Here is a 15,013-nt window from a genome sequence, read left to right on the forward strand (position 1 = left end):
TCTACACAGGATTACCTCACTCTCTTCATAGCTTTTTAAACACACTGCTTGATTACTTCTGACTTACTTCTTGGTCAGACTTTAGGTCATGACACAGGAAGGAGTTGATCAGCTGAGGGTAGATGATGCAGGGTGTGTGCTGATGAAATCAGCTGGTCAACTCCTTCCTGTGTCATGACCTAAAGTCTGACCAGGAAGTAAGGCAGAAATAATCGAGCAGTGTGTTTAAACAGCTATGAAGAGAGTGAGGTAAGCTAGTGTAGAATTAATGGAAAGCTATTTTATTTTTGTAAAGGAAGTTCATTAATGCTATATTGGTGCATAGGGGAGCTGGGATTTAGAAAAAAAAAGGTGAACTTTTCCTTTAAGCCTAGTTTTCCGGCATGCCCGTTCAACAGAAGATGGATGTTAGGCCCCGTTCTGTCAGACAGGCTGCTTTACACACTGGCCAATATTCAGCCTGTGTATACCAGCCTTTAGCCCATGTACACCCATGCCTTTAGCCCGTGTGTTCCAGCCTTTTAGTCTAAAGTCAGGTACACAGGACCAAAAGTCAGCCAGTTCCTTTTGGTCCTCAGCATTCGTAATTAGTACTTGCAGCCAATGCTGCAGTGCTGATCTGTATACACTGACAGGAGGGGGGTCTCCTTTCTGTCAGAATATATTGCTTATGTGGATGCGGGGATCTGTCAGTTTTTTTTGTTCAACCCGCTGGTTGAATGAAAAAAACTGTGTGTATGCCATGCTTAAAAGAGGAAAATGGAAGTGGAATTCAAAAGCCCACAACAGACAAGGTTTGCACACCTCAATCTACTTTTAAAGCACCCACACAAGCGGAGTGTATATGTTCGTATTTTTCTGAGCATGTAAATGATGACATGAGGCTATGCAGGATTCAGAAGCACTATAAAGTATGCAATGTTAGCTATAAAAGAGAAAATGTAACATCTAGTGTTTTGGCATTATTTTACATGATGAAGCTAAACAGACTTCCTTATGAACTTAAATAAGAACCAACGTAGCTCTAGAACTTCCATCTGCTTTATGTGTGGTCCTTTGGGTCATGATGTTCTAAGGTCCTTGTCCAGGTTCTCAATTTTTTTTCCTCTGGAGATTTTCATTGTAGCTTTTCTTTCTTATATAACAAATAATTGGCACAAAGAAAACACATGGTTTGTTTATTTTTTTAAAGGGCGATCCGGGTGTTGCTGGTTTTAAAGGTGAAAGTGGTCCCAAAGGTGAACCTGTGAGTAAATGTATTTATTAAATGTTATTGTTATTATGTTTTAGGGTGTAAGTAGGAATTTGTGTAACAGTTATAAAAAAAATTTATTTCATCTCAGTATTATTGTTTAGTAATACTCTCTGCTACTTATCCAGGGTCCCCATGGTCCACAAGGTCCAATTGGTCCACAAGGAGAAGAAGGTAAAAGAGGTCCCCGTGGAGACCCAGGATCAATTGGGCCACCAGGCCCAGTTGGAGAAAGGGTATGAAAAGCCATAATACATCTAAATACAATATTCTTTTAAAATACAAGTCATTAAAATGGTTACATTTTTTTAATTTATTACATATTATAGAAGTAAACAGATGTGTGATTTGTAAGTATGCAGTTATGTGTTCCTGACACAGCTAGGGTTTTACATGTCAAAAATAAATGACATTTGTTGTATGCTTTTGAAAGTGATTTCTGTTTCCTAGTAAAATAAATATTTAGCTTCAAACTGGAATCACTCTTTCATCCAATAATGTTTAAAAGGGCCATGTTTGTAAAACTATTGAAATGTTTTTTCTGTATCTACAGCAGGCAGACCTATATATTTCTTAACCATATGGATTCACCCAGAGTTTGTTCATGATCAGAACAGCTGGAATTCTATATTCAATTCTTTGGACAAAACAGATACTTTACTTTCCTATTGTAATGATCTCTGCCCTATTAAGTTTTTGTTACTAAACAAATTGCCTACTATCATTTACAAAATTCTGTTAAGCTGGCTAGTAATTTTACTAGAAAGACAAGAAACAGGGGTGTGCATCCCAATGCACCAATGGCCAAGAGAGAGAATCAACCTTTGTTGGTTATAGAGTATGTGATACATACACTCATTTGTTTCTCTTTTTTTCTTTCCATTATATACTTTATAACCAACAAAGGTTGATTCTCTCTTATTGGCCATTGGTGCGTGGGCATGCACATCCCCGTTTCTTGTCTATTATGTTTTTTGACCTGCTTCTTTGCAAGTGAAAAGGCAATCATGGTAATCAACTGCTGAAGTACCTCAACTAAAAAGTTTTAAACTGAACTTTAGCAAATTGTTTTTTTTTTCATACAGTAAGGAAGGGCTAGAACCCCTGAGATGCTTTTATCTCTGTGTCCCTATTAGAGAGATTAATCCTAACATCTGTACTTCAACATGAAAACAGGAAGTAGGTGTAAATCTCTCCAATATGAGCAGCTAAAAAACACCTTTGTTTAGTAAAGGTCAGAGTCCCTTTTTTTTATTCTCATGGGTCTCTATTTTGGAAATTTCCCCTAGTTTTCTATTCCTGTGATATCTTGTGTATCAAAGGAGTGAATAGGTTTTACCAGGTCAAAAAGTAAAGGGAAATCTTAAAAGGGAAAACATAAAAGAGGTATAGGTGTATTTTTATCAACTTTACATGAAGTGAAAAAGGCCATGCAAGTTTGTATTTATTTAGTATGGCCTTACGGAAAAAAATGCTACCATTTCATATTACTTTTGTTGTATTTTCATGAATCATTTACCTTTCTGATATTCCTATCAGGGTGCACCAGGTAATCGAGGTTTCCCGGGATCAGATGGTTTACCTGGGCCTAAGGTAAACAAAACTTGGTTTTATTATACTTTCAATTCATCTGTCTTAGAAAACACAACACAAACATTTGGCCCCATAGCCCTTTCTTCTTAAAATTTACCATTTGATAACAGAAACCATGTAATTCCAAGGCACACATTTTTCTCTTCATTATATTTATAATCAACGGCTGCTTTAAGTTTAAAGCTCTGGCTATCCAAAAGTGTTAATTTAGTTATAGGAGATGCTTGGTGGGTGAGCTCCCAGCCTTTTATTTGACTTTATTACTTCAAAAGCAATAAATTACCAAATTTGCTCCTACCCACCTGGGAGTTATTAGAACTCCCAGCCATCTTTGCATGTACCTACTTCTCCTGTTGCCTTCTCCATACTTTATTATACATTAGGTCCAACAGGGTCAATTGTTCTATTACTGTTTATAGCCAGTGTTGTATTCTTTAATAATCAAAGAAAGTTTTAATATATGAAGGATCCAAACATATAATGCGTTAAGCGCTGCCACTAATGGACTTATGTAGTAAAGAGTTATTAATCTAACTCCTAATTGCTGTAACCCATGTCAGGCAATTAGAATATAATGCATGTACTGAACCTATGAATTATAACAGTTATACTTTTTATTCTAAAATATAATTTTAAAGCTAATTTGCATTAGCATATATGAATTTTAAATATTAATTTTAAATATGGGAAAATAAATTATGTTACGTATACTGTGTTTAATGTTAAACTCTAGCTCAGTTGCAATTTTTAATGACTTTTATAATTTTAATTGATTTCTTATTCAGGGAGCTCAAGGGGAACGTGGAGTTGCAGGAACCTCAGGACCTAAAGGGGCTACTGGGGATCCTGGTCGTCTTGGAGAGCCAGGACTTCCTGGTGCCAGAGTAAGTTTCACGCAATAGAAGTCCTTACACCTATACTCAGTGTCAGGACAATGTCACTGGTGTCCAGGGTGAAGATGAAAAATTGTGCCCCTTCCCCCATGATATGTGAGAATCCTGTCTCAGCAAAACATCCCTCCCCCCCAAAAAAAATCCACGTTCAACACTCTAGGCATAAATTCCCTCTGCAAGCCAAAATTCTCCCCTAACAAAAATGCAAACATTTTCCCTTATTCCAGTACAAATCCATCCCAAGCAGCAAAAATTTCCCCCCATCCTACCTTGCAGCTCAAATCTCCCTCTTCTAGCACAAATCCCCTCCCCCCAAAAAAATCACTCCTCATAGCATAACCCCCTTAATTTCCCCTCCAAGCACAAATCCTCTCCCAATCCCCCCTCCTAGCATAAACCCCACAAAGCCCCCCTCTTAGCATGCATCTCCCGCAAATCCACCCTCCTAGCACAAATCCCAACCTTCAATTTACCCTTCATAGCACATATCCTCCCCGTGACCAAATCTCACTTGCTAGCTCAAATCCCATCCAACCTCCTAGCACAAATCATCACCCCCCCCAAATTTCCTCTCCTAGCACAAATCCCCTCCATCCCCCCTTCTAGGTCAATTCCTCCCCAACCTTAAAGCCCCCTCTTAGCACAAACTCTCTGTTCCCAAATCCCCTCTCCCAGAGCAAAATCCCCCATGCTGCTGGGAGAGGAGCAGTCTAGGTAGGAGATAAGGGTCAGTAATCAGATCATGCACCGTCCCCATTACCTCCTGTATCAAGGAGCACTGCTCTGACAGGAGAGAGGAACAGGAGGGGCAGAGAGCACAGTCCACTCCTCCTCATGGCTCTCTCGACCTCTCTGGTTCAGTCACTACTCCTGTAGGGAGTTCACTGTCATTACACTAGTAGCTGTAGCGGCAGGATTTCACAATGTGGTGCCTCCCTCCCCCACATGAGTTTACTGCACCAGGGGCAGCCACCCTTCCTGATACCCCCTTGTCCCAGCCCTTCCTGTACTCAATAAACACTATAGGAGACATTCAGATAAGACATAGCAATGTACTGCATGCCTTTCCTTGGGGTGACTATACACAGCAAGACGTTTGAAAGGGATTCACCTAATTCAAGCATTACATCAGATGGCCATGTGAAGATTAGGCTCTGCAGGGCTGGCTGTTATAAGGAACATTTAATTGGTGGAAAACACTGAGTGCGGAATGCATTCATTCCCTTTTCCAAGGAGTAAAAAGAATAAGTATTTCACAACATGTGAACCACTAGCACCTGTCAGCTGAGCCTGAGAGGAGAGTACATCGGGCTCTACTGGGATGGTGATGCATTAAAAGATGAACAAATGTCATATCTCTAACTAGCTTTATCATTTACTTATATAAAATAAACATAGACAGCATCTTAAGACCCCTAGAACTTGACAACTTAATAGCAAAAGGTCAATTGGTGTAGGATTTAAATTGTTCTAGTTCAATATTTTTTATTGTGTGAGGGTATGCCTATTCACCATATCATTCACTGTTTTGAAGGAAAATTATAATGGTCTTTTGTTTTTACTTTGTTTTTAAAGATTTACAGATTTATTAAGTGATCTTTGATATAATTTTTAATACTTTGCATAAAATGTTTATTTGACAAATAAACATTTACTACAGGGTGTACTCATGCCATTTAGTTTTAAAAGCATTTTAGATGTTACTTTCAATAAAACAAAACTGCTTGTTTGTTGGATGGTTCAGGGTAATATGAAGTACTGATTTTCAATATTTTAGATTCACCTGATTACATATAAAATTAGATTATGAAAACATATATATATTCCTTTACTGAGCACACCAATATATACCATCATTTATTTTTGAAGTTGGCTATAGCATTAAGAAGTCTTAAGTACTTTTGACCAGATCATGACTTTTTTTTATCATTCCTTGCATAGTGAAGTGATTCGCAATATGTTTATAATGAAAAACATACTCTGTGAAATTTAAGTACAGTTGTAAAACTGCATAGCTAATATATAACTATATCTTCTATAATTTACAGGGTTTGACTGGAAATCCAGGAGTCCAAGGTCCAGAGGGAAAACCAGGTCCACTGGTAAGTCACCCATTGGTTATAAAAAAAAGCATCCTGCAAATGAAACCTAACAATGTATTAACTATTGCAATTTTTAAAACCAAATGTAGGTAATGCACACTTTGCATGAACAATAACAGTTATGCCCTGTACACACGGTCGGATTTTCCGACGGAAAATGTGCGATCAGAGCTTGTTGTTGGAAATTCCGACTGTGTGTGGGCTCCATCAGATTTTTTCCATCGGATTTTCCGACACACAAAGTTTGAGAGTAAATACAACAAAAAACCTGCGCTGGCAACTCACCATAAAAAATAAATAATATATGTAGAAGAAATATATATAATTCATGAAATATACAAGTGCACAAATGATGTGAACTGTGTAAGATTAGAAAAAGAGCCACTTAAGAGCTATGCGACTAGAAGAAAATTCAATGTCGCTACACTGGTGACATTAAAAAATGTGACATATAACTTGTTATTCATGACCACAAAAACAGGTGTAAAAATAGTAATAAATCATGATAAAAAAATAAAAATGTGCACACAATAGTGTAAACTGTGTGAAATTGGCAGAAGAGCCACTAGGAACTATGCGACTAGAGAACAATTGTATGTCGCTACACTGGTGCAATTAAAAAGTGTGACATATAGATTGACATTCGTGATCACAATTATGAGTATAAAAACCTCTTATGAGATAGATGCTAAATAATATGAAATGAAAATGAATGAAAACATAAATTTCTATTAACGGAGAGTCCTTTACATCAAGGTGTTTCTTCACAAAAACATTCAGCAGACTTCAAGCTTTCCCATCTACACACTAGGTCTGGGCATGAAGGTAGGCTAGTGCTGGTAGTGGTTATAAAGAGACTTTGGGAACCACAAATCTCACGTTCCACCAAAAAGAGAGGAGAAAGCATATAGTGTAAAAACCTATGGCACCGTGAGATCACCTGCGCATATAAGCGCTACTCACGGAACCGATGTGCAGAGCAGGCATTCAGATATTCCGTCGGTGTTCGCTGCTGAACGGCGTGCGTTCCACCAACTCCAGGAAGTGATGTCACTGCTTCTCGGATTCACAGGCGTAAGCAGGATGTTGCGTCGACGCGTTTCGCCCCTCCCCCAGGGCGTTTTCAAAGGAGTATTTTTTTATCATGATTTATTACTATTTTTACACCTGTGTTTGTGGTCATGAATAACAAGTTATATGTCACATTTTTTAATGTCACCAGTGTAGCGACATTGAATTTTCTTCTAGTCGCATAGCTCTTAAGTGGCTCTTTTTCCAATCTTACACAGTTCACATCATTTGTGCGCTTGTATATTTCATGAATTATATATATTTCTTCTACATATATTATTTATTTTTTATGGTGAGTTGCCAGCGCAGGTTTTTTGTTGTATTTACCACTTAAGTCATAGCACTCGTATCCAGCAGCTGCAACACGATAGCCAGAATATAATATTTTTTGCGAGCGCTGTTATTTTTTATATATAAGGTTTGAGAGTAGGCTATAACATTTTCTGACAACAAAATCTGATCGTGTCAATTCCGACCGTGTGTGGACAATTTCGACGCACAAAGTGCTACGCATGCTCAGAATAAATTCCGAGACGGAACTGCTCGGTCTGGTAAAATTAGCGCTCGGAATGGATATAGCACTTTCGTCATGCTGCAATGTTTTAAATAGTTTAATGCAGCGCACTCTGTCCTTCTTTATAATTCTAGAAGAATGAAGTTGTTTTGTTGCTCATATTCACACAGACTTCTCACAAACTTCTTTCTTTATTATTTATCGTGATTTCATCAATATATTTTAATTTGTCACATCTGACTTAAAAATTTTCATTTTTTTTTAACTCCAGAATATTTTTAGGTGTGTTTTGTGTGTCAAGTTACCACAACACCATTAATATCTTGTATTATTTAATCTCAAGGAGGTTGTTTGATGTTGGTGTCTCTTGTTAATTTCACATTGTATTTTTGAAATGTACCTGCCTCCTCACAAACAAACTGTCCTTTTTGAAGGAAAACACACATAGGCGAGTATAATTGAAACCAAAAATCCTTTATTAAGGGCTCATAACCAAACAAAGAGGGAGGCAACGCTGGATAAACATCAGAAATTGTTGAAGACTTTGGCCCCCAGGGCACACATCAACTATTTCCAGGCAAAATTGGTGGCCTGAGGAGTCCTTATGTAAGGGAGTTCAATCTGGTCCAGAGATCAGGAACAGCAGCAGATGACATGTATGTCCCCAGGCTGTGGTCATACAAGAGCCTGCATCTTTTGTCAGACCAGACTGAACCTAGGTCATCACTCTCTGGTCTTCCTTCCACGCTTCCTTCCACGCTGGGTCTGTGGTGGTGGAGGTGTGGCAGGAGGAGGAGGAGGAGGATGGTCCAACTTACACAGGTGGGTATTGGGTGTGATTTCGCCCCTCACCCCCTTGGTTAAGGTTTTATAAAGAAGGTCCTCACACATGAGGCGTTGGCCCTCCTGCATGTCCTTCAGTTTTGTGGCAGCCATGCAGACAAAGGCCTCTTACGAGTGGGGAAGGCTCTGAGGGACGCAGAAGCCTCCTGAATCAGCCTGAATGCTGAATCCTGCATGTTACTCCCCTTCCTGGGTCTTTTGTTTGGAAGGCAGAGAGGAGGGACCTACGATTCTGTCAGGCTTATACTGGGCCCGGCCTACTCCTGGCTGCCACTTAGCCCCGCCTCCTCCTGGCTGCCACTTAGCCCTGCCTCCTCCTGGCTGCCACTAACCCCCGCCTCCTCCTGGCTGCCATATTACACAGCCTCCTCCTGGCTGAGGTCTTCCTGTATATGAAAAAGGGACATAGTTTTAGTTTTTTCTTTATCAATCATACACAATTTACATCTCCTGACTGTTGCCAATTGAATGTTAAGAAATAGAAAAGACTATCATTCTGAGCCCAGCATTTTTCATTGTTGTCACAATTATTTGTGCCCACTACTGTCTAGTGATATGTAAAACACTTTATTAAATCAGCAATTAGTGATCACTAATAACATCAAGTAAACATCATTTATGTTTTACCAATAAATCTGTAGAAGAATGCTATACCTGGCTCCAGCTGGGCTCCTCCACTTCTTCCTGGCTGGAAGTCCCAGGTTGGACATCAGAAGCCTCAGCTGGGGTGGAAGATAGGGTGGAAGGAAGAGTGGAAGGAAGGGTTGAGAAGGATTCCCTGACTTAAGTCTGGTCTGACAGAAATCGCAGTCTCTCATAGTACCACAGCCTGGGCATATAAACATCATCTGCTGCAGCTCCGGATTTCTGGGAATCTGTGACCTTCTTGCACTCCCTAAGATAAGTGCTCCTCAGGCCACCAATTTTGGCTTTTAAATAGGGGATGGTTGCTGTGGGGACCACCGGCTTCACCAACTCCAGCAGTTTCTCCAGCGCTGCCTGCCTCTTTTGTTTACTACTGTATTGGGGGTGTTTCACCTGCCACAGACAGGGCAGCTCCCTGTATTTGTCTATGAACAAGGGGAGGAAGTTGTGGTCATTGAAGCCATCCATTTTATCTGCAATACACAAGACAAACCCTAATGTCAGGCTAAAGTCTCCATATCGTGTCCCAATATAGGCCTCAATCTAGAAGCAGTATAGGCCCAATTTTAAATCTTACCTTTGTTATCAAGATCGGCGCCTCCGATACTCCTTCCTACGCTCATAGACCGTATGTACTACGCACGCGTGTTACGCTTTATATACACTGCGCATGCGTGAAACTCCGCCTGCCCCTGACGTTCCTTCTAGTCTACTCCCCGCCACTTCTCATTTGGTGCAGTGGGGAAGAGCACATGGCGGAGACATAACAGGTGCGTGCTAATTACAGCAACGAGGAGGAGGAAAGCCCAGAGCCAGAAACATCCCGATCCAGGAGGAGACAATTTAAGGCATCAAATGTGTCCTTTGGGGAGATGTTGGAGATGGTGGACATCCTGAAAAGGGCTGACTATGACGGGAAGTATGGACCTTACCCCAACCCCAATGTCAGAAAGGCCAAGATAATGGTGAAAGTTGTCAAGAGTCTGCACAGAAATTTTGGGGTACGACGATCGAAAGATCAACTGAGGAAGCGGTGGTTGGACCTCAAATTAAGGGAGCACGAGCAGTACAGAAGGATCAGGAGAGTGCTACAAAAAAGTAAGTAGTTGTGCTGTGTTCCTATTCTTTATTTTTCTAACGTTCGTGCTGCTCCATGTGCTTTTCTTAACTGTTGTACAGTTTAAAATGGCAACTTTCATGTTCATGGGCACATTATTCGTTCGTATGAAACATTGTTAGTTCGGGATAGAAAACACCATGTTTTGGACATATGCATTTGAATACATTTTTGGTAGCCTACTTCTCTTCAAATAATTTTGGTGTCTAGATGGGTTGGTAACTAGAATGAAATGCAAACTAGATTCTGTGTAAGGAGAGGACACTCAGCAGCTGTTTACACATCTGGACGCTGAAGCACTAGTGTGGGACACCAGAACACCCTTTTTTTAGGGGGCCCACACAGGTGCTCCAGTGTATACTATAGGGGTGACTCCATCTGTGAAGCTTGTACAAAACAGGTAAGTATTTAAGCTTGACAAAGGAAAAAAATATTTCTTCATCTTGCAACTCTGCCAAAATAGACAATTGCACCCCACTTCCAAGCAATGTTTCATATTCCTATTTCTGCCATCAAATATCTGTGTGCTAAGTATACCTATTTTTTTTACATAGGGGAGAAAAGACTCGGAGGACACCACTCATCCGAGGAGACAACAGACCCCCCACCTCAGGAAGAAGGGGAAATCCCCCAAAGCCAACAGGGGGAGGAGAAAGGAGACGTGGTGGAAATTGTCACCACAACAGGTGAGTGTCTGCGACCACAGGCTCAGGTAAGAGATGGATGCAGGCAGATTTATAATACATGGTGTGGTTTTTTTTATACATAGGGGAGAAAAGACTCGGAGGACACCACTCATCCGAGGAGACAACAGACCCCCCACCTCAGGAAGAAGGGGAAATCCCCCAAAGCCAACAGGGGGAGGAGGAAGGAGACGTGGTGGAAATTGTCACCACAACAGGTGAGTGTCTGCGACCACAGGCTCAGGTAAGAGATGGATGCAGGCAGATTTATAATACATGGTGTGGTTTTTTTTATATATTTTTAGGTGATCGTGATGTTGTGGATGAAGGTCATTTCACCAGTGAAAGTGCCCAGATCCTGATCGGGGAGATCATGGGGTGTAATAGGGACTTGGAAAACATCCAGAAAAAACATCAGTGATGTTAAAAACAAAATGAAGAACATCACTGATGTTTTAGAGAGAGTTTAAAACCCCTCGAAATCCCTAATGTAGTTGGCATTTTTTCCACAAAAAATTGTTGCACTTTTTTTACCTATTCTCGAAAAGCCAAATTTTGAAGATGCACACAGTGTGTCAACATGTGCTATCTGCCATCACAGGAGATCAATGTAGGTGTTTTGGGGGTGCAACCCCTTCCTCAATAATAAAGTAGCTGAGAGGAAGGGGTTGCACTCACAAAACACGTCCATTGATCCCCCGTGATAGCAGCTAGCACATGTTGTCATTCGGCAATTTGTGTGCATCTTCAAAATTTGGCTTTTCCAGGGGTGACTTCACCCCATCTGAACGCAATATCAAACACAGTTTATAAATACTCATGTCTGATATTGCCTTCAATTTCAACCAAAGTTGAACTTTGTAAGTTCCATATTTGTGTATTTCTTGTTGGTTTTAAACATGCCTGTTTTACGTTAAATGGACATTTATAACTTTTATTAATGTGACACAAAAAATTGTTATACAACAAACATGTTGGTTTGTTTTAAAAACCTTTGATAAATGCATATATGTGCTTGTATTAAAAAGATTGATAATCAAGAATGTGTGGCTTCTTCTTTCAATGCTCCGAAACTTCTTTTGTGGTAAAATTGGTGTTTTCTGTGACAATGGGGGTTATTTACTAAGGGCAAATCCAATTTGCACTACAAGTGCAGTTTCAGTGCACGCTCAAGTGCACTTGTAGTGCAAAGTGTATTTTCCTTTAGTAAATAACACCTATAACAGTGCTTTCTAATGTTACACAATTACGTCATTTTCAGGACTCCCCAAATTTATGTCAGGGTCAGCTAAAAGAAAGACAAGCAGTAAATGTCAGCAAATATTTTAGTAGTTAAAATTTTTTTATTTAAAAAATGTCTCAGACATTGTCTGGCATATTGATGGCCCCCCTACCCGCAAAGTATTCCATGTATCTTAGACGGACCTCGCGGGCACTCAGGGGGGCAAGCCAGGACGTCCAGCTTCAAGCGCCATCAGGGTTGGTTCATTTACATGAATTCCAGATTCAGGCCCAACTAAGCCAGCATAGTTCACAGAATTTCTCCTTAAAAAGTTGTGGAGAACACAGAAAGCCAGGATGATATGATTGAGTTTATACTCCGCCATATGTATGGGTGTAAGAAATAGGCAGAGCGGCTGGCCATTATTCCAAACGTGTTCTCCACCACTCTTCTGGCTCTGGCCAGCTGGTAATTAAAAACCCTCTGGTCTGGGGTGAGGGTCCTCATAGGGAATGGCCGCATAAGATGGTCCCCCAGCGCAAATGCTTCATCCGCAACGAAGACGAATGGGAGTCCTTCCACATTGTCTTCTGTAGGTGGCAAGTCCAAGCTGCCATTCTGGAGATGCCTGTAGAACTCTATCTGGGCGATGACTCCACCATCTGACATCCGGACATTCTTCCCCACGTCCACACACAGGAACTCGTAAGTAGCCGACAACACCGCCAACATCACAATACTATTGAACCCCTTGTAGTTGTAATAGTATGACCCCGAGTTGGGTGGTGGGACGATGTGGATGTGTTAGTATAACATTTATTTTAGGGACTATTTAAAGACAAAGGTATAAGGTCCACCTATCAGATTCCCCCCCCTCTCATGGGCCATTTGTAAAATTTTATGGGGGGGAGATGTTTTGGACAGGTAACCCTCTCCACTTCATTGAGAGATGAATGCTTAAATAATGTGTATTACTTTGGCCAGCCCCTCCTTACTTACACTATTGGCAGCCCACTGGACAGGTAAGAAGTGTCATAGTACAAAGATATAAATACACACTGTACACATTTTAGCACATTTTTACATTCTGCTATTACCTATCAAGATAATAATAGGATACAAAAACTTAAAACAGTACCATTTGAAAGTATTCAGGCAGGCCCTTGCACTACATGCTTGGTGAATTCATCCATAAATCTGACCACAAAAGAGGTGGATATAGTGTGTATGGGTTTGGCAAAGTCAGCAGATAGAGGATTGGTATCAGCTGAGTTAGCAGTTGGGGGGAGGGAGGGTTCAAAAAGATTTTGTGAACCCAAAAAAAAAAGCCTCTGGCACTGCCAGAATTTCAAGCACACATCACAATTTTAAACATTTTAGGGGGTATTTAGGGTAAAGCACTACTATGGAGCTGACAAAATACATTGTTAAGTGACTACACGAGGTGGATATAGGGCCAGGAGAGCATGCTGGGGAGGTAAGTGAAGGGAAATGTGTATGAAGGACAAAAAAAAATTTTTTAAATCCAGCATGCATGAGGGCAAAGGGCAAAGGGGACATTCACAGCATATTAAAATCATGGTGATTAGGGAATGAGGAAAGAAATACAATACATTAGCAAATATTCTATACCCTAAAATGTGATGTAAAAGGATAAAAATCTTACCTTAATATACTCCTTCTGCAGGACCTGGATGATGGCAGAACAGGTCTCCGGGATAATGATCCCCAGAGCCTGGGGGGAGATGCCTGCCAAGAACTTGAGGTCCTGCAGGCTTCTCCCCATCGCCAAGTACCGCAGGGTGGCGACTAGCCTCTGCTCCGGAATGATGGCTTGCCTCATGCAGGTATCCTGCCTGCTGATATAGAGGGTCAGCAAAGCCAACAAACGGTGACATACGGGGTCCGTCATCCGGAGAAAGTTCCTGAAATCATCAGGATCATTCTCATGGATCTCACGGAGCAAAGGCATGTGATAGAACTGGTCACGCTGGAGCAACCAATTCTTGGTCCATGAACTCCTCCCCACCCTGATCATGGACTGGGCTTGTGTCAAGGTAAGGACCCCAACACCAAGCCCCTGCACAGCACAAACTCTATGAGGAGTACGTATATGCAACATGGCTAGAAAACGGTCGGCTGCTCAGAACGAAGTAACAGAAGGCACTGAAGAAAAGCAAGGCCTGTGAAGAGCGACCTGAAAAATGGTAACGAACGAACAAGAACACAATGACAGAGTCAAGGGTAACTCGCTGCACGCACTGAAGACCAGATACAAACCCACAAGCACAAACTGAACAGCACGAGTCTGAAAAAGCGCAAATCGTCTCTCACCAAATTTTACTAACACGAGATTAGCAAAAGGAGCCCAAGGGGTGCCGCGCTTGGTTCTGAACTGCCCTTTTATAGTCTCGTTGTACATGGTGTACGTGACCGCGTTCTTGGCAGTCGGAAATTCCAACAACTTTGTGCGACCATGTGTAGACAAAACAAGTTTGAACCAACATCCGTGGGAAAAAATACATGGATTTTTTTGTCAGAATGTCCGATCAATGTCCGATTGTGTGTACGGGGCATAAGAATATTGTAACATTTCATGTTGAGAATAGCTAGAATAATGAGGAAAACTGATTATGATTTCATTATAATGGGCACATGAATGACAATAGAGAAGACGGGTATAAGAAAGGGTTATGTTCACAATCACATCCTATTGTTTTCAGATTTCTTAGTCTTTAATGTACATACTCCATCATACATAGCAACCAAGAAAATCTCATTCCCCCTTTGAAAAGAATTAAATCAGGCTTGATAGGTTACTTCCTAAGGTCACATTCATTATGTCCTTGGAATCTGTTTCTAAAAATGGTAGATTTAGGTTGGAGGTTAAGGTTAGGGTAAGTATTAGGGTCAGTTCTAGTGTATTAGGTGATAAATTATGTGTTATTAAAGTGGTTGTAAACCCTTACAGACCACTTTTACCTACAGGTAAGCCTTGATTAAGGCTTACCAGTAGGTGCAAGAAATATCTCCTAAACCTACACGGTTTAGGGGATATTTGCAAAAGACAGGCACCGA

General features: G+C 40.8%; 1 protein-coding gene across 1 annotated transcript in view; it reads left to right on the top strand.

The window, feature by feature from the left end:
• COL5A2 (collagen type V alpha 2 chain) overlaps window positions 1-15,013 on the top strand; it is a 300,803-nt gene that overhangs the window by 225,594 nt on the left and 60,196 nt on the right. Inside the window, exons 22-26 of the mRNA XM_073633213.1 lie at window positions 1,193-1,246; window positions 1,381-1,488; window positions 2,792-2,845; window positions 3,631-3,729; window positions 5,787-5,840. Of these exons, the coding sequence (XP_073489314.1) occupies window positions 1,193-1,246; window positions 1,381-1,488; window positions 2,792-2,845; window positions 3,631-3,729; window positions 5,787-5,840 (369 nt within the window). The remainder of the gene's footprint in view (window positions 1-1,192; window positions 1,247-1,380; window positions 1,489-2,791; window positions 2,846-3,630; window positions 3,730-5,786; window positions 5,841-15,013) is intronic.

This window comes from Aquarana catesbeiana, linkage group LG06 (assembly GCF_042186555.1).
Source record: "Aquarana catesbeiana isolate 2022-GZ linkage group LG06, ASM4218655v1, whole genome shotgun sequence".
In the NCBI taxonomy this organism is placed as follows: Eukaryota; Metazoa; Chordata; class Amphibia; order Anura; family Ranidae; genus Aquarana; species Aquarana catesbeiana.